Source organism: Dipodomys ordii, unplaced genomic scaffold (assembly GCF_000151885.1).
Source record: "Dipodomys ordii isolate 6190 unplaced genomic scaffold, Dord_2.0 Scaffold90, whole genome shotgun sequence".
Taxonomy (NCBI): domain Eukaryota; kingdom Metazoa; phylum Chordata; class Mammalia; order Rodentia; family Heteromyidae; genus Dipodomys; species Dipodomys ordii.
Window position 1 is genome coordinate 8,194,154 of NW_012267306.1, and position 20,247 is coordinate 8,214,400.

Consider the following 20,247-nt stretch of genomic DNA (forward strand, 5'->3'; position numbering starts at 1 on the left):
TTCTGCTATGGTTTGCTATGCAAAATCATGTTTTAGATCCAGAATTATCACTATTCAAATAATGTCCCACTTCAGGAACTTATTTCCAGTATGTAAAATGGGAGCCATGGGGCCTCCTCTAATGTACTGGGATGAAGGGTCAGGAAGTCATCTTGATTGGCTATGTCCCTCAGTCTCCACCACCTACACAGAAGGCTTTCTGTGGATATCATCTGCCCTCCCTTCATGGTTCCAGAGAACACATGGGTGGTCTTCTTAGGTACTATTTGCTTGGTGACAGGTTGTAAACAACAGGGTTTTCTGAGAAGTGAATCAATGCTAATTGAGAACTGCCAAATAAAGAAAACAGAAGATTTCACTAACAGCTTAGTCACTAAGGTGACTTAGTGTGAAAGAAAGTCATCAGTGAATGGTACACATAGCACTGTCTTGTCTTCTCTCTTCATGTTTCTCCTAGTTAACCACATCTGAAGAGAGCTCACCTCCCTAGGGGGCCAATTTCCGCATGGGAGGCATCCGGTTCACATGGCAGCAGGGACAGCCATTGAGGCATATAATTTAACAGTGAATGAGCTTTTAGTGGTTGTCTAGCATTTCCAAGCCAATCAAATAATGGTCAATAACACATAACCTCATTCTGTTCCAGATACATTCACCAACAGTATTACTTTCGTTTTCACTGTGATGTGGGTGGGTTCAATTACCTTTTCATTAATAGGGTAGATAAGACTGTAAAACTGTCCTTCATTGTTCCTGGATTTGAATTCATTTATAATTCAATTCTTTTGTAACTATAAAGGGTACAGACAGTACCCCACAGAAAAACCACAAGATTTCTATACAAGTCATTACTTTATGATATGTCAGTGTTAGAAACTAGAGTGTTAGAGATACAAATGTTAAGTGTGTCAGATTGGAAACATTTAGTACATCTGGAAGTCATTTTTAAGTGACTTGTGATCTTAAATTATATGGCTTGAGGGAAGTCTTTATTTTCATAAAGATGAGACTGAAGATCTTTATTAGTGATGAAGAGAATACAGAGGCAACTTAGCTAGAATGTAATCACACCACATCTAACAACTCACACAGAAATCAACTCCATTCCTATTTATACAAAACAGCCACCAAATTAAGTACAGAAAAACTTTGTAAAAATCCAAGCTTTCCTATAATTAGTAAAAACATTTAAGAAATATTTAACTGCTTGTCAAGTACTAAGAATATAAGCTTCAAAGGTAAAGATAGCTATCTTTAGGAAGAATTTCTAAGGAAATAATAAAAAATGAAGCAACTTTTCTGAGGAAATAAAGGCTTTTTTTAATGCTTGCTGAGATAGGCTTGGATTAAAGAACAAATAGAAAATTAATCCCAAATCTTGTTGGTAGGAAGTCAGTTTTAACTTAAAATATACACTGGCTTGTTTATACTGATCATAGTAATTATGTACTTGCTAAATACTCTACTTAAGCCTAGATGATGAGCTCTGAGAATAACATCTACATCTACCTGACAGAATGTAATTAAGAAAGGCATATTTCTACAGGGGAAATTTTCACTCATCTCTCTTAAGAAAAATATCAGTATATATCAGCTTCCCATTAGGTTCTGGAAATCATGATTCTTCAAGTAAGTGGTTTGTTTAGTGGGGTTTTGTTTGTTTGTTTGACATTACTCAATAGAAAACTTGGGAATCAGAAAAGTTAATTTTATCTAGCACAACTTTATCTAATGCCTACTAAATAAACCATAGACCTGACTCAAACTTTATGGATATTGTAGTGTTCAAGAAGGAGAAGTTTACTGGTGTGATGAAACTTGTGTCCTTATAAGAAAAAAATTAGAAAAATAAAGAAAGATGTAGGTTAGAAAAATCCCACAAATCAAAAGATAACAACTCAAGGTAACACCACTACCAGCAAAAGAGTAGTCCTACCATGTAGGGTACAGAGAGGATCGCAGCTTAGTGCGCCTAGGTAGCACAAGAAGGTACTTCTAGAAGGAAGCGCCGAAGGGAGGAGGAGCTCCGGGCAGAAGGAGGAGTCAGGGCCAAATTGTAAAATCAGAGCAAAAGCAAAAATGGAGCAGCCTGGGGTAAGGGTAAGGAGCTGACAAATCATGCCAGACTTGAGGTAGAATTTTAGTCTAAAAGTGTTAGGAAGCAGTTGAAGCGTTTAAAACGTGGGGACATCTGGCACAAGTTACAGTATTAAAGGAATGCTATCGTGGCTACTGTGAGATGAAATGACTGGTGATGGTCACAGCTACCCTGAAGAGTAGAAGCAGGAAAATAGAAGGGGGTTGCTTCAGTCCTGAGGAGGTGGCTGTGGCAATTTTAAGAACTGATAGTGGAACCAAGCTTTAGTGGCCTGTAATCCTAGCTACTCAAAGGCTGAGAGCTGAAGATTACGGTTCTAAGCCAGAAAAAGCCAGAATTGGCACGGTAGCTCATGTGGCAGAGCACCAATCCTTGACCAAAGGAAGCTCAGGGACAGTTCCAAAGGCCCTGTATTCAAGTCCCAGGATCAAGGGGAGGAAGGCAGGGAGGGAGAGAGGGAGAGAGAGGGAGAGAGAGAGAGAGAGAGAGAGACAGACAGACAGACAGACAGAGAGAGAGAACTGATAGTGGGAAGTTAGAGAAGAAAATAACGACCATCCTTGAGTTTGCAAGAAACAATGTCCCATTTTTGAGAAGAATGGATGAGTTGTTCTGTGAGAATTAACTTATTCTTCACTAGCTAAGTTTGAGAAACCTATTAGACACTTAAAAGAAACTAGAAAGTAGGAATTTGCATAAGTATGAATTTTTGAGATGAAAACAGGTGCAAAAATTTGAGTCATAATTCATCGAAGGATTTTACACACCAAATATCTGATCTAGTATATGATGACAATCCAGTTTTAGTTAATATACTCAATTGTTGCTATGAACTGGTTTGTTATTATGAAATGGTTTGTTTAGTGGAAAAATGTGTTTTAGACCAAAGGTCAATAAAAAACTGAAGCCCAGGTTTATGATCTTGATCCTAGCTATTCAGGAGGCAGAGGTCTGAAGGCCTGTGTTGTAAGTTCAGCCTGTGAAAAAACATTAGTGTGATCCTATCTCAACCAATAAGCTGGTTGTGATTACTGATGCTTTGTGATAGGAGAATCTTGGTAACTGATCAGTCCAAGGAAACAACAGAACTCTATGAAATTTACTATAGCAAAAAGAGCTGTGGATAAGTATTTGAATGCTGGTCTATGCCTAGCCAGAATAAGTCACTCAGAACCATAACACTGATGAAGAAAATGAAAGGCAATAAAATTGTGGAGAAAGGTGTCCAGTTTTCACAAACGTCTAACAATTACACAGGGTAACAAGTTAGATGTGTTGCTACTATCACTAAAGCTGGTCAAATACAAAATGAGGGGCTATAGAATATAGTGTAATAAATACTGTAAAAACATAGAGCATTTTGTAGGGCTTGTATTTTCCCTACTTTAAGTAATGGCAGAAAACATTACGGTATTTTACAGACACCCCTGGCTTCCTTAATGTGTGCTTTCATTGACTACTTAGAACATCTTATTATAAAATTCCTTTTGTTTTTGTTTTTATCAGCCTCTGACTGAGATCCTTTCATCTGTACCTCCCAAACACCTGGACCAGAAATATGTCCAACCATATCTTGCTTGATTTTTTTCCTACTTAGAATAGTTTATTGAACACTCTTCTTGCATCATACCTAAAATAACCTTAATTTTCCCTAAAGGTTTATAATAAAAATGCAATTAAATATGAAATTAGTAAAAGGCAAAAGATAAACGTCATGCTGAACAAAAACAAGTCCCCCCAAAGTCACCATATAGCCCAGAATATTTCCTATGGCATATGTTTTCTATGTAAATCATATCTTACTTCTTGCTTGTTTTTTTTTTTTTTTTTTTTTGCCAGTCATGGTGCCTGAACTCTGAGCCTGGGCACTGTCCCTCTGCTCTTCAGCTCAAGGCTAGTGCTCTACCACTTGAGCCACAGCACCGCTTCCAGTTTTTTCTGCTTATGTGGTGCTAAGGAATCGAACCCAGGGCCTCATGCATGCAAGGCAAGCATTCTACCACTGAGCCACCTTCCCAGCCCTCTTGCTTGTTTTTGAAATGTGGTATTGTTATTTTTTTGCTGAGCTGATGTGGATCCACAATCCTCCTACCTTTTGTATTTTTATGAAAATACCAGCTCGTCACATTGCCTGAGATATATTTATGCCCAAACTGAGCTTCTGGAAGACAGAAGTTTGCTCATTTCTGAATCAATAGCATTTTCTAGATATCTGCACATAATTTTGTAGATACTTGTACAAGATTTGTAAAATGTTAATTTCTAACATTATGACATATAACCCAGAATTAAGAGTATGGAAGAAGAAATGGGAAAAATTATTTCATTTTTTCATTGTAAAGATGCTATATAGAGGGGTTAAATTTATTCCATTTTTAAAGTAAGGAACTATAGCATTAAAATTAAATTTCTAATTTTGCAGAGCACCAATTTCTATCTATAAGGAATTATCTTCCTTCATCTCTCAGCCATGCCATTAAATAAAATTTAAGTCTGAAAATATCTGTGTTCAAGGAGAATCCTTGAAAATGTTTATTAAAAAATAGGCATTTCTTATAGTTCTGTGAGGAAAACTGTAAAATGTAAAGAAAAAGTAGCCTAAAGTGTCTAAAAAGATACTTAATTTTACCTGAGAGAAATTGAAACTAAATGTATGTCTCCCTAATCAGACCAGCAAGAATTCTAAACTTTCATAATAGAAGTACTGAAGTGAAATATGGATAGTCACTCATAGACTGGTGGGATTTCAAACAGAATCCCCGTGGGAAAAAAAATTGACATTTATAAAACTTACATGTGTATATCACATTTGGATCAATAATTCTGCTTCTAAATATTCCCTACAAATATACTTGTATAATTTTGCATTGAAATGAATTTATAGATGTGCATTCTAGTGCTGTTTTAATATAGCAACAACTGAAGAAAGTCAAATACTTCCCCTAAGTGGGTCATAGAGGAGAATATTACACAACCATCTCTAAGTACTGACATAGAAAAATGGACACAAAAGCTATCTTGAGTGAAGAAAATAAAATTTAATTTCATACATAAAATATAAGACGTTAAAAAGATGTATATATTTTCTTTGTTTATGCTTAATATGTTATGTATGTCAAAGAATGCCTAAGAAACTTCTGAGGAGAGAGCAGTAAGAACTGGACAGAGGGTTGATCACTAGAATTTTGAATAAAAATTTATTTTTTCTTTTTCAAAAAATGAATATGTTTAATTTTGTCAAGTACATAAATTTGAAAAATTTTAACCAAAAATTAACTTATCGACATGAAATGAGTAAAGCTCAAATCTGATTAATTTTTTATATAATCTTACTGATTTTTAATATTCCTCTGAAATACTAAGAGCCTAAACCAGCGGTTAGTTAGGAACTGAGTTCTTCACCAAATTTAGTCTGTTATACTCATGTTAAACATGCAAGCAAATTTGTTTACCCTATTATATTAGATTTACACATAGTTTTCTTTCATTCAAGCTTTCAGGTTTCTACCCATAATGGACTTTTCTTTGCTACTTCCATTCTCCGCAGTTGCTTATTAAATAATCTTCAAACTCCCTTTTTTCCTCTTTTGGCCCTTTCTGGCTGATATGCACATCAAAAACTAATTGGCATTTTAAAGTAAATCTGGTCATATAATTGCTTTTAAAAATGTTGAGTACCTTCTCATTACATTTAGAATAACATGCTCTAGTTTACAAGGCCCTAAAGGAATGTGGAAGAAGTGACTCCCTTCCCTTCTAGGGCAGATTACCTCCATTATAACTAGTTCAGTGTAGCAAGCTGTAGACAGAGAACTTGCTCTTTTGTCCTTTCATGAAATTAAAGAGAGTCATAATTAAACAGCCAAGTAAAAATCATAAACCAATTTTCAAACCATCGACATTTATGTTCTTTGATAGTCTCTTTGTAAGCATTTTAAACACAAGCACATGTGAAGGCTTAATACAAAGGGAATGAAATGCTTCTGTGTAAATTTGTCCCGTGGAGACTTCTTGCTGATTAAGAAATTCACAGAGAAGTGATTTCAAATATCACATATGATACTGAAAAATTATGATCAACACAAGAGAGAGTAAAATAAAAGACTATTTAAGATATAGGGTATCCTAGTATATATATATATCTGAACTATTTTATTGCCATTAGAAGTGGATAATGATTAAAAATCTTATACTACTACCATATCTACTATTTACCTCTTAGAATACTACCATATGTAGTATTTACCTATGATTTATTTAAAAGACCCTAAAGGTTCAAGGAATGCAGAAGAGCCTAGCACAGTCCACAGCAAAAAGGGCAATTAGCAAATCATGACTGCCCTTGTTTGCACATTTGAACATGTTGATTGAGTTTTGAACATTGTTGTTGCTGTTTTCAGTACCAAGGAAGGAACCCATGCCTTCACACAGACTAGTCAAGCACTTTATCAATGGATAGCAATCAGAGCCCCTAAATTTCTTCTTTATTTTCTTTTGTTTGTATCTGGTTCAACAAATCTTTAGAACTTATCAGTTCACAACTGTCAAAAATCATTAAAGGATCACATACATCTCTTCCTTTTCAGAAAACTTGTAAGTGTTCATTTCCACATTTCATTTTGACTAAAAATGCTTCTTGTGTCTATAATTTAATTGTGTTAGATTGAATTAGCTTTAGGACACACATTGAATAAAGTAATTAATTTGAAAATTAATGACAAATTTAGTTACAGTTGTTGGTCTCAGCATGTCTTTACCTGGCAGGTAATAGCAGAGTAAGAACAGTGCACTTAAGAAACATCTCTCCCAGCAAAATTAACTGCTGAAAGCCGGAAAACATGTACTCAGAACCTTCCCCCACTCACAGACCTGTGGGATTTAAATATATTTTGACAAAGTGTAAAGAACTGTCTTTAAGAATTGATGTCAGTGAGTTAAAAACAAAAACTGTAGAGTCCTACAGGTTAAAAAGAAAGACCGTGAGAGGAAATGACTAACCCCTAAGTGTATATCTTCATTGACAGCTGATAATTGGCATTCAGCTTAGCTATAGTAATTAGTTCCCTCTTTAGAAAAAAATTTCCGGATGAACTCAGAGTTAGTACATTTCAATTTTGTCTTGTTTCTTTGTCCTTTCCCTCACCAAGTAATTCATGTTATTTTTAGAGTAGGAAGAATTCAAGATGAGCTCTCTCCTCACAGGGTCAGCCTCTCCATTATTTGCACTGTGTTTTCTGGAGATTATCTGAGATCAGAGTGTTTTTGTCCCCTCTTCCTGTGTATATACTGTTTCTTTCAGGTAGACAGCTTGAAGCAGCTAAGGGATAAAGGAGTGGCCATTGCTTGGTAAATATGCCAAGTCCAGGGACTGTGATTTGGAGGGAAGAGCATGAATATGCCTAAAACTTAAAAGGAAGAAGAAAGCTTGCTTGCCTTTAGTTTGTCTTTAGTAAGCATGGAGAAAGAACATGCAAGAGACTTTGGAATTTGAGAAAATTAGGATAAAACGTTCTATTTTTTTTCAAAAATAAACTAAATAAAACTCACGTATGACTCCAATCAATAAAGCAACACGATCGATGCTGTAAGTTTTTAATACTATTTGCAAAATGTACCCTGAAGGTAAACATAATACTGACCTGGATTTTCCTGTTGATATTGGTATTTAATTATTTTAGTTATATTAATTTAATTAATCAAATATTGGAAAATCATTTCAATCGAACTTGTTCTTCCTATCAATTTCTGCAAACAGAGATTCAATAAAGCATAAGCCCTCAGTAGACTAGACTTTTCTTAGTTGCTTCTGGAAGGATATATTGTAGACTATGGACTCATTGTTTGAAAGCAACACTATATATAGTTTATATCTCATGCATTTTAACAAGCCAAACAGTCTTTTTGCTCTTTGACTCTGGGCCCGGAAGTAGGGATTACTGACCTATGTGAGTTCACAATGATGACAGACCTCCCAATTCATGAATTTTTAATACTAAAACTCTCTTAACATCTCCAGCTCAAACTTGACACCAACACTGATGAAATAAACTTAACTGTGCACTGAAGCCCTACAATCTTCTCTTTGTGCAAGTAGAAAATAGATATAGTAGTATTTCTGAATGGGGAGAGTCACAATGATTAAATGAGATAATAAACGTTCAGCCTTTAAATACTATGTTATATACAACTGCCAAGTACAGATCAGGGCTAGAGAAATGATATAAGAGAGATAAGGAAATGTTGTATAAAAGAAAAAACTTTCTATCTCATTGTAAAAAATTATGTAATAAATGAGCTTTTTAATTGTGGTGAGAAAATTTGAACAAAGAGAAAAAAAGTTACACTGACTCCTGGAAAAATCTAGAATCAGTGTTCTGGATCTAATTTTCATTAACTATTATAATTTTTAAAAATACTGTTATACAGCATTCTAATTTTTGAAACAGTTAATAAAGGTGAATTCTTTTCGCATGAATTCTATACTGGATGTCCACTTTTTGACATACTATTTATAGAATACATGCAGAATCTTTTTCTACTTTCTTTAAAAATAGCTCTTTCAGCACATTAAAAAACCATAGTTTGTTACCTTACATGTGCCTCACATAAAGAGTTTTTTTTTTTTTTTTGGTTGTGGGGGCTGAACTCTGGGCCTGGGCGCTGTCCCTCAGCTTTTCAGCTCAAGGCCACCACCCTACCACTTGAGCCTCAAGGCCACTTCTGCCTTTTTTCTGCTTATGTGGTACTAAGGAATTGAACCTAGGGCCTCATTCATGTGAGGCAAGCACTTTACCACTGAGCCAACTTACCAGCCTTAGTTTTGGTTTTTAATATAAAAATTGTATTTCTACTTTTTTAAACTTTAAATTCTACTGGTTACCAAATTTTACTTTTTATCTCATTGCTTGTTTATTTTGTTGGTTTTGTTGCATAGAATGCTCTTTTTTTCAAATAAAACATACATCAATTCCTTGAAATAACATACAGATGAAGTAGAAGAGATAGAAAATGGTTTGATCATTTTATCTCCTTTGTGAGTCACTTTAATTTAGTTAGCTAAAATTAATTAATGAAACTCCCAACTTTTTGGCAGACATAATAGGATTATATTGAATATCTACAAACTACAAGCCTATCCATTCTATAGCAATATAGATTAGAATAATTTATTTCTATTAATTTACTCATGATTATAAACAGAATGGATAGATTTGCCTATGAACTGGGAACATACTCTGCGGTGACTACATACAATCATACAGATCACACTTCTCTACATGACTCCCAGATAAGTGATTGATCACAAAGTAGCCATTTTCTAGTCTATGAAGTACAAACACTGCTGAGCCAATATATTCTTCTTTGAGAATGGAGACGTGCAGGAACTATTGTCCTACAATGTTGTGTGAGAGCCGGAAGCTTTCATGTATTTAGGGACCAAAAGAAATATTTGATCATGAGCAGACTAATAAGTAAACTCTTTAAATCAGCAAAGCTCTGGCCAAAGACTAACAAGTAGCAAAGAAAAGTCTAAGAGAATCTCTTTTGCTCCTTTTCAAGTTGCCATGAGGCCTGGCTTTCTGTCCTCGCATTTGTGTTACCCTAATTGAATCTCTGTTCTCTCAATTGTTAATGTATTGGCATGACCACCATGATCATAAAGTCATTTGATGTAGACTGCATTTGGATAGGGATTCAGTTGACTTTTTCTTAAGTATTGCAATTATAAAAGGCACATCGATCATGAAACTTTATTATTATTATTATTGTGATAATTGATATCCACCATAATGTTTTTCAGCATACAATGAAGTTACTATTGATAAATAACAAGATATATAACAAATACAATACTTTTTTTCCTAAGTCTATATTAGGGAATTCTCTGTCTATTTTCCCAGGTATATGTTTAAGGCACAAATATCTAAAATGACTATTATCAACTTTTCCTGACAAAGTCAAAGATGACAGAGAATTATAGCCTGCTAAGAAGAACAGTTTAAATGTTAAAGAAAATTAAAGCTTGAGATCAGTGGTTATAACTGCCATTGAACTGAAATGCTTTGCTTAGTGTTCTGATTCTAAAATACCCTATAAATTGACAAGCCTGAACTCCTGAGGAATTCAACTGTTGCCACTGGTTCCTTTTATGGTGAGGGTCAAGGTCCAGAGCAGCTAAAGTATTCAATGTATTCTCCTCTCATATCGTAAAAATGTATAAAGAAAAATTTACTCCAATTACCATTTTTTAACTCTAAAATGACTATAGTAATTATTCTAGGAAATACCTTCATAAATGAAGTGAAATTTATTTACTCATTTGCCTAAGGCATGTGATGATATTTATTTTTATGCATCTAGCATATTTTGGCAGCAATTTCTTCTTAGGCAATAATAACAAGTCAGGCTAAATAATCTCCAAGATTCTTTAGAACAACAGATTGTCTGCTTCTATAATCATTTCAATATCTGAAAAGCTGTAAATAATAGTTTAAATATTTTGCTTTAGATCAAGATGAGAGATTTTTTTTTCTTATTGGGTGTTTTTGTTTTTTTTTTATAACAAAGCTTCCAAAACTTACAGGCTTACACTCTACTTAACACTTCGTAATTTTTCATAATGGAAATGTTTATTTTAATGCTGTTTAGAGCCTTCATCTTAAAAAATACACTTAAAGAGTTAAATATTTTATTTTATTTATTTTTTTTGGGGGGGTCCAGTCGTGGGGCCTGAACTCTGGGCCTGTGCGCTGTCCCTCAGCTCTTCAGCCCAAGGCTAGCGCTCTACCACTTGAGCCACAGCGCCACTTCCGGCTTTTTTCTTATGTGGTGCTGAGGAATCGAACCCAGGGCCTCGAGCATGCAAAGGCAAGTGCTCTACCACTGAGCCACTTTCCCAGCCCCAAGAGTTAAATATTTTAAAGGTGGAAGATAAGAGAATTCCAAGTTAAAGAGGCTAAGAGTCTTCAAAGTTAGATAGGTACTTGGCAGTCCAACTTCTAACTGTAAGATTTTGGCTACAATATAGACAACTCTTATACTTCAATTTAATGAGAAATTGGAGTGAGTATTATTATGGTAGAATATGCTGAAAGGATCATCATTAAATTTCTGAATATCGGACTTTCTCCACCAGTGAAATAAAAAGAAAATGATTACTTAAACTGCTTTGTTGTGTTGAGATTGTTAATATGTTATATTAAATCTCAACAATATTAAGACTATTAATGTCATATAATATTTAAAAATTTAAGTAATAATGTTTAAAATAAAATAAGTAAAATAATATTTTTAATATTTTTATTATCTTAAGTATTTGTTCAAAATGGTCTTAGTTCAACACGTCAGTTTGTGAATAAAATACATGCTAATAAATGTCATCATTTCCATTGTTTTCACCCATCTCTCCCCACCCCACCCATTTATAATTTTTCTTTTGTACTTACAGTTTTGCAAATTCCAAAGCACTTTTTCCCCCATCACTTTCTCTGCAGCCAGCTGAGGCTGGCCCTGATTTCACAATCTTCCTCCCTCACCCTATTGAGCTCTGAGATGGCAAGTAAGTTCAAGTTTACATTTGTTAGAAACATAAATTTTAAAAGGACAAGCAAAATTCTCTACACCTACCGATCTTGGTTCTTATGTCTTATGTTTTAGTGTTCTAGTCAGTAAGAATACACATTTTCTTTCAGATGCATTAGGCATTGACCTTTGGTAAAGAAAGTTACCTTTCCCAAAGAGGTCTTTTTCAGCGTGTAGCCTTGGGGCAATATTTTTTTCTCATTAACACCAACTCTGACATATCTTTTTACTGAGTTTAAATAATTCATGCCTTGAACAAAAAGATTACATACAAGAGAGGTTTGCCAAATTCTGATTTTTAAAAATTAAGTATTTGCAGTTCGTATACTAGCTCAAATCAAGAATGGTAGGAACTATATCCTCACTAGTCTGACAATTTCTCACTATTATGAAAGTTAGGTGAAAACTCAACTGTATACACAATCTTCATAGTTCCCAGAGTTGTGCAGTTTGATATGGGATGTGACTTTCAATACCAATTTCAAGTTGTAACATCATTTTTCCAAGTTGTTTTCAATTTAGGGTTAAAAAGAATACACTTTGGATGTGCTATGTGTAGGTTTGAACTGGAGTAAGATGAGGGTTTGTAAGATGAAGGTTTGAGCTTACAATCTTGTATTGGCTAGGCTTACTTGCTCAGCTGGTGCTCTATCCACTGGAACCTTATCTTTAGCCCAGCGTTCTGAAGTTTACTTTGGGGATGGAGTCATGGATTATCTGCCTTGGCTAGATTTGAGCCATGATTCTCTGTTTCTCAGCTTCCTAAGTAACTAAGATTATAGACATGAACCACTAATGGTTAGATTTGACATTTTGTTATATATGTAGAAGGTATAAAATGACTTTTTCACATAGCATTATGTATACAAAAACAGAATAGTTACATATTAACTTGGACTTGGACTTGTTTTTAGGTTCACACATTTATAAAATATTTAAATTTTCACACATTAAAATGCATTGCGATTTATACTGTACAAGCAGGCAATCACTTATATCTATGGGTTTCATATCCACAGATTCAATCACTGTGGATTAAAATGATGTGTCTATATTGAACATGAAAATACTGTTCCTGTCAGTATTCTCCAATTTATACAGTACAGTGACTATTACATAGCATTTACATTGTGTTTGGTAATAAAAATAACCTAGAGATCACTAAAGGTAGAGAAGAATGTGCATGGGTTAAATGCCACAGCTATATATCATTTGTAAAAAGGACTTGGACAACCTTGGAATTTTTTATTTTTAGTGGAGGAACCTGGAAATTATTCCTTGTAGATACTGAGAAGTGACAATATACTTTATTATATTATTGTACAATATACAAGAATCTTTTTTGAAAAATAAAACTCAAAGACTTTATATTTATGATAAATGAATGTTAACTACGTAGAGATAAGAAAAATGTGTTACAAAAGTATGTGCACTTTCTCTTTGCTTAGTGTACATATGTCTTTGCATTTCAGAACTCTTGGATCTGAACAGAACATCAATATTTCACAGCCCTTTTGGATTTCTGGATCTCCATGCAATGCTGCTGGATGAATATCAAGAACGGCTTTTTGTGGGAGGCAGGGACCTTGTGTATTCCCTGAGCTTGGAGCGAATCAGTGACGGCTATAGAGAGGTATCCAAACACCAAATTGCTATTCCAGAGGGAAAGCAAAGGGGAGAAGAATTACAAGAATTATCCTCAGCTTACTTCCTTTCACTTTGTTGACCACTTTAATTTTTTTTGAGTGATTACCTTATTGAAATAAAGTATTCTTTTAAAATGAAATCATTTTTTAAATTTCATGAAACATTATGAATGTACTTTTCTAGAACATAAACTGATATACAGATCCCCAAAGGCTCCTGCTGGTGATCTGACATTCTTCTTGCATTATTTACTTTGTTGTCACACCCACTATCCTGAGACATGGGATGGAGCATTGTGAATCACTAGAACTTTCTCTGGGTTTTATTGCTCCAACGCCCAGGCTTGAGGAAATGTGGGTATATGACATTGGTAACACGGCCTCGTGTAGTTCTACTAGCATAACACTAATTCAGAAGGATGCTCCTTGAACTTGACAGATTAAAGCATGGTATTAAGATAAGGAAGAATATATTTTGAAAATGGTCAAGGTTGCAAAAACATCAGCAGTTCTTAATACTCTATGCTTATATACAGACTGATCTGGGTTAAATTCTTTAGACCTGTATCTATTTTATATGAAACATATAATATTACTTGAATCATAGTATTTTTAGGACAAATATATGTATGGTATCCACGTTCTTTATAATTTGTTTTTGTATTCATCAAAGTGGACCAAATCCAAGTTTTAAGTCTTTTAAAAATATGACAAAAAACAGAATTCTATGGTCCTTGGCAATTCCTAATCCCAAGAGGAAATAATTTTAAATTCTTCAATGTTTCTTCTGGTTCTTGTTCTTTTTTATTTATACACAATATTTTACTCTAGGAGCTTAAGAGTATAACTCACTGCTAGAGTCTGTGTTTAGCAGGAACAAGGCCCAGAGTACAATTGTACAACTGTTTCCTCCGCCCATCCCCTACCGCATGCTTTATACAAATATTGGTGCACTGATCTTTATTTGAAATTTTGGGTTGCAGATTTTTGGTAGGACCTGTGAACTTGAGGGAAGATGAAAATTTTATCTTCCTTCTCTTGTAGTAGCTCAGTTCAAATGTTTATGCACCACTCTTCCCCAGCAGCTCTTTAGTCCCTGCCTTTTGACTTCCAAGTTTGTTGATATACAAATTTTAGTTAAACAATAATTAACTATTTATATTATTGTAATTAGGAAAACAGTTGTGACTGCTGAGCCATTTAATGTTAGAGGAAGTTTATCACACAATAAGAAGGGAAATATAAAATTCCAGGTGGAAATTCATTTGTTTCATATGTTTTGAAGAATTTGCTCCACTGATTTTGAGCAACAATGTAGCTTCTAAGAATTGAACAATTCTGTTTCCAAAGTTGTGTAAGGTAACCACTCTCCTGCCCATGTATGCTGAGCCCAAGCTTTTAGATTTTCCCTTTAATATCTGGAATTTACTGTCTCTTACATGTTAATTTTATTGATTTTGGGCTTGTCTACATGGAACTCCATGGGCTCATCTCTGGAAAATGTTATTATTTGTCTGACATATCTTTTTCCTTCTAAATAGCCATTTGACTTCTTCTAGGACTCATAAGTTAAATATCCCCCCACAGTATGATCTGACTTTATTGTGCTTTCTCTCTCTCTTTCTGTCTCTCTCTCTCTCTCTTTCCTCTCTTTCTCTTATATATTCATATACATATATATGTTTCCTGCGCTTTATTCTTTACTCTTCTTCCTTTCTCAATCTATAGATTTCTCCCCCTTCTCCTCCTCTTCTTCCTCCTCCTCCTCCTCGCTCTTCTTTTCTTTAAACAGATGTACAAAAGCAGTTGCCATTTAACAAAGCAGTTTAGGAATTACAATGCACCTTGAATATCTGACATTACTTTTCAAAAATTAGCTCCCCTCACATTGCTGGCATTTAGATTTCTGCTTTGCCCCATGTGTAAAGGCCATGAACACCTGTCCATGTGTTTTAGAGTTTCTTTAATGTTGAGTAAAATTTTTTTGGCTATACATTCCAGTTTTATTTTTCCATTTCGCATTGTGCCCTTTAAATATTCTTTGCAATCATACTATTTGTTGCACAATGGAGTAGACTCAAATACTATATTACATCCTAACTCAATATTTTCTATAAATTTTAGCTTTATTTTCACTATATTCTCTTTAGATTTTTCTTTCTGTTTCTACTCTCATTTACATCACATGCAAGTATGTACACTTACAGTGACCTGATTAAATTCAGTGGATTCTTCTCTGATGCATTTGATGTTCTCTTTCACACTTCAACCTTCCCTCCCTTCCTTCCTTTCTTCCTTTCTCCTTCCCTGGCTTCCCCTTTTTGTTCCCCAGTTTTCTTTCTTCCTTGGTAATCTGTCTGTTTCTTTGTCTCTGTCTCTGTCTTTGTTTTTGTCTCTGACTCTCTCTCTCTCTCTCTCTCTCTTATGCTCTCTCTCTCAGAGTGATGTCATTTTCATACTTGGATTTGGAATCTCTGGTATCTAAACTAGGGATTATTAAGTAGATCTTTTAAGTAGATTTTATTATGTGATTATTAAAAGATCCTCCAAGGGAATTTGGCATCACTCATGATTAAGAAACGGTGTGAAGGAAATGGCTCCTAAGATGTCATTTTCAGATCAAAGATTATCTAATGTGACTCTCATGAGAAAAGTCTCTGGAATCCTTATTTATCAACAGCTTCTTTGGTGAATCTCTTAGTAATTTCTTGAGTTGTTCCTTCCCATGGACACCATGAGAACAACAGATAGCAGTTTTCCTCTCTAATGTGATTCCCCTCAGAGTAGGGGAAATTGAATCTCTGAATTATTCTCCTTTGTTTGACCTAATTGTACCCCCAGGCCTTTCATGCCAGAAGACAAGTTTTTATTGAGGAAATGACCTGTGAAAACTAAGAGTAGAAGACCCAGAAAGCCATCAATTTTTATACACTACTTCTAGGAAACTAAACAAGAGCAGCATGTGGCTATTGAGCTTCAGGATGCATGTAAGCAAATATATCAACAAAAGCAACTACAGAAATGACTAAATTCAACATTTCTCATGCACTCAGGGATAAATTTCATTTTCCTCTGGGTCTTAAAGCTCATACAATTTGGATTGCCTTTTCAAGTAACATAGTTGATTCAACCTTACAATTGTCAGCCTTGTGAAGAACCCTCTCTGGTCTACAGTAATGGCAGGTCCCAGAGAAAAAGCATAGCTTTTACACTTCCTTACGTTGGAGGTAACTTCATCCCACCTACATTTTTTATTTTGTACTTGCTGCATGTTTTGTCTGTTTTTCCAAAGTGATCAGCAATAAAATTCTCAATAGGCCCTTTGTGTTTGTTTCCAGTTACAGCAAAGCTGGAATGAGGTCAGCCTCACAGGCCTTCTATTTAAAGCAGTAGGCTGAAGACAAATTTGACTCCTTGGTGGTCTCAAGGCTCTGATGATGTAATGCAGCTACTTTGCAGCCAAGGTCTTCTCCTGAATTGCTCTCTTAATTAATTGTTTGCTAATATATTAATATATAATATATATTAGTAATATATATGTAAATATTAGTCCTCTACCCTGCTTTGTTTTGTCTGTCATTGGGTTTGTCAAACTTTCTATAACATCAATTGGCATTTTGAATTATTCTTATTTGAAAAGAATGATGTCCTACATGGTTTAGGACTTTGAATTTAGTTTCTAGTCTTTACACAATAGATTCTAGTTTTTACACAATAGATTCTAGTAGCAGGACAATAGTCATGATAATTAACACAATGTCTCACTGGGTGTTGTTGATAGCTCCTGTAAACTTTAGTTTATTCAGAAGGCTGAGAGCCAGAGGGTACAGTTCAAGGCCAGCCAGGATAGAAAAGTTTGTGATACTCTATCTTCCAAAGCTATGCTAGAGGTAATGCACAAATGGTAGAACAGCAGGAAAGCAACATGAACAAGCAAGCTCTCCAGAGACTTTCTAGGACATAACACTCTAATTCAAACTACCCTCTTATATATAATCAGGATCTAGATTCTCTCCTTAAACACACACACACACACACACACACACACACGCACACACATACACACACACCATCTCAGACCTCAGACACTGATCTTTCTAGTTATACCATATTCCACTTTTCTTCAAATCAAGTATCTTGAATACGTAACTAATGCTCATTTTCATCATTTTATCCATTCCATTTAATTCTTACTTTTAATATCTTTCCATATCTACTAAAACTTGATGGATAAAAGGACATAAATAACCCAAATATTTTAGGATTGTATAGTAATATTTTCAGTTGTAACCCAACCAGCTCAAGAATAAGAACTCACCAATCCCATTACCTAGATAACTACATTATCTTCTACTTTATTCCACTTGCACCCACATTCTAGAGCAATTGCTTTACTGGAGTTTATAATTATCTTTTTATTTTTAGCATTCAAAATTATTTTGTCATACACAAAAGGTTCTTCATGGGCACACTATTCAATTAGTGTTGATATTTTTGAGCTATGCAAATATGATATATATAAAATATGTTTCCATTTCGTATAATTGAATTTGTTGTTTTATATTCATTTGTTTATTTAGATTCAATCACATGCCTTGTCTCTTGAAGTAAAGTAGGAACAGACTCTGAATTTGAGTTTATATTGCTACTTTGGTATATGATAACATTGGGTAAATTCCTTAACCTGTTTGCGCCTCTATTGTTTTTTGTTTTTCCTTAGAAGGGGGAAAGGTATATACATTTGTGAAGAAGACTTATTGTAACATTTGCATACATTAAGCACTTCTTACTTTGATTTTCTCTGCTATTTTCCATCAACTGAATAGACTACAATTTTACTGCTCATTCCAAGCTAAAGAATATTTGAATGATTTCTAGTATTTTATTTGATCAGTGTTGCTACACTAATTCTATGAATTTTCCTGTCTGGGCACTGGTCACTCATGCCTATAATCCTAGCTATTCAAGAGGCTGAGATGTCAGGATATCAGTTTGAAGCTGGACCAGGCAGAAAAGTCCAAGAGATTCTTACCTTCAATTAACCACTCAAAAAACCAGAAGTGGAGCTGTGGCTCAATGTGGTAGAATGCTTGAGCCAAAGAGCTCAGGGACAGGGCCCAGGCCCTGAGGACCCCTCAACTGACAAAAAAAGAAAAGTCTCCTGATACACACACACACACACACACACGCACACATGCACACACGCACACACGCACACATGCACACACGCACACACAGAATTTCCAAAGAGTGAAATTCCTAGTGGAATTTCTATCTATAATATATATGAGTGTCACTTGTTCAAGATGATGCCAAATAGCAATCCAGTATGCTTATACAAGTCTACTCCATCCACCAATGTACCAGTTGCCAGAGATCTACTTTCTTTCCCACTTTGGGTCCTACATTTCTTCGATTAATGTATTTGATCCAAGTATTCCTAAACACTTGTCCATGGTTCACTGACCCCGTACAATAACTTATCTGAACAACTGTAATTTCACATTTGGTCTTTTTTATTTCATTACTATTGAATAACATTATTGAACACAAAGAAAGGCTGGACAAATGGGATTGCCTGAAGCTGCAGAGATTCTGCCTGGCAAAGGACGTAGCTAGTAAGATAAAGAGAAAGCCCACCGATTGGGAGAAGATCTTCACTAGCCATACAACAGACAAGGGTCTCATAACTAAAATATACTTGGAATTCAAAAAATTAAATCCCCCATCAAATACAGTGAAAATACTGTGGGGGAGGGACATAAAAAGCAACAAAGAAATCATCTTATAAATATGTTAGAAACAATTGCATGAAAGCAAGAGCATTTGAATATTTATCTTGGGGCTCATTTCACCTAACATCAACTTATCTGATCTTTTCTGCTTGTCTCAGACATAGTCTAGTTACTGCAAATAAGGGAAACCATGGGACCTATGTTTCTTTGGGCCTGGCTTACTTCATTTAATATAATTTTTCCAAGTCTTTCCATTTTCTAACAAATGGGGCGATGTCATTCTTTGTGATGGAGGCATAGAATTCCATTGTGTATATATCCTACAAATATATACACAAATAATACCAAATATTGTAGCACCCACTTTCATCAAATAAATACTGCTTAATCTAAAAACACACATAATCCCCAACACAGTGATCATTGGTGAAGTTAATGCTCCCCTGTCGCCTCTGGACAGAGCTATATGACAAAAACTCAACAGATAAGCTACAGAACTAAATAACTGCATAGACCAACTGGACTTAACAGACATCTACAGAATATTCCACAAAAACACCAGTGCTTACATTCTTCTCAGCAGCACATGGATCATTCTTTAAAATTGACCTCAAAGAAACAACAGCCCAATAAATAAGTGGGCTAAAGAGTTAAAGAGAAACTTCTCTGCAGAGGAAAGAAGGATGGCCAATAGACACATGAAAAAATGCTCAACCTCTCTAGCCATAAAAGAAATGCAAATCAAAACAACATTGAGAAACCACATCACTCCAGTTAGAATGGCAAAAATCAAGAACTCTAATAACAACAGATGCTGGAGGGAATGTGGACAGAAGGGAACCCTACTGCATTGTTGGTGGGAATGTAAGCTTGTTCAATCACTTTGGAAAGCAGTATGGAGGTTCATCAAAAAACTCCACATAGAGCTCTCCTATGACCCCAGCAATCCCACTTTTGGGCATTTGCCCAAATGTTTACAAACAAGACCACACTAAAGTTACCAGCCTGACTATGTTTATTGTAGCATTATTTACAATAGCTAAGATATGGAAGCAACCCAGATGTCCCTCAGTAATGAATGGATCAAGAAAAATGTGGTCCTGCTTTCACTGTATTTGATGTTGGTGTAATTTGTGGAGGGGAAGGGAATAAACAAATCGTTTAAATAGGGACACAGGTGGACGCA

The 20,247-nt window shown here is 34.9% G+C and overlaps 1 protein-coding gene across 1 annotated transcript in view; it reads left to right on the top strand.

Annotated features, from left to right (window-relative positions):
• Positions 1-20,247, top strand: part of Sema3e (sema domain, immunoglobulin domain (Ig), short basic domain, secreted, (semaphorin) 3E) — a 199,984-nt gene that overhangs the window by 91,522 nt on the left and 88,215 nt on the right. The window contains exon 2 of the mRNA XM_013025997.1: positions 13,153-13,313. Coding sequence (XP_012881451.1) covers positions 13,153-13,313 — 161 coding nt within the window. The remainder of the gene's footprint in view (positions 1-13,152; positions 13,314-20,247) is intronic.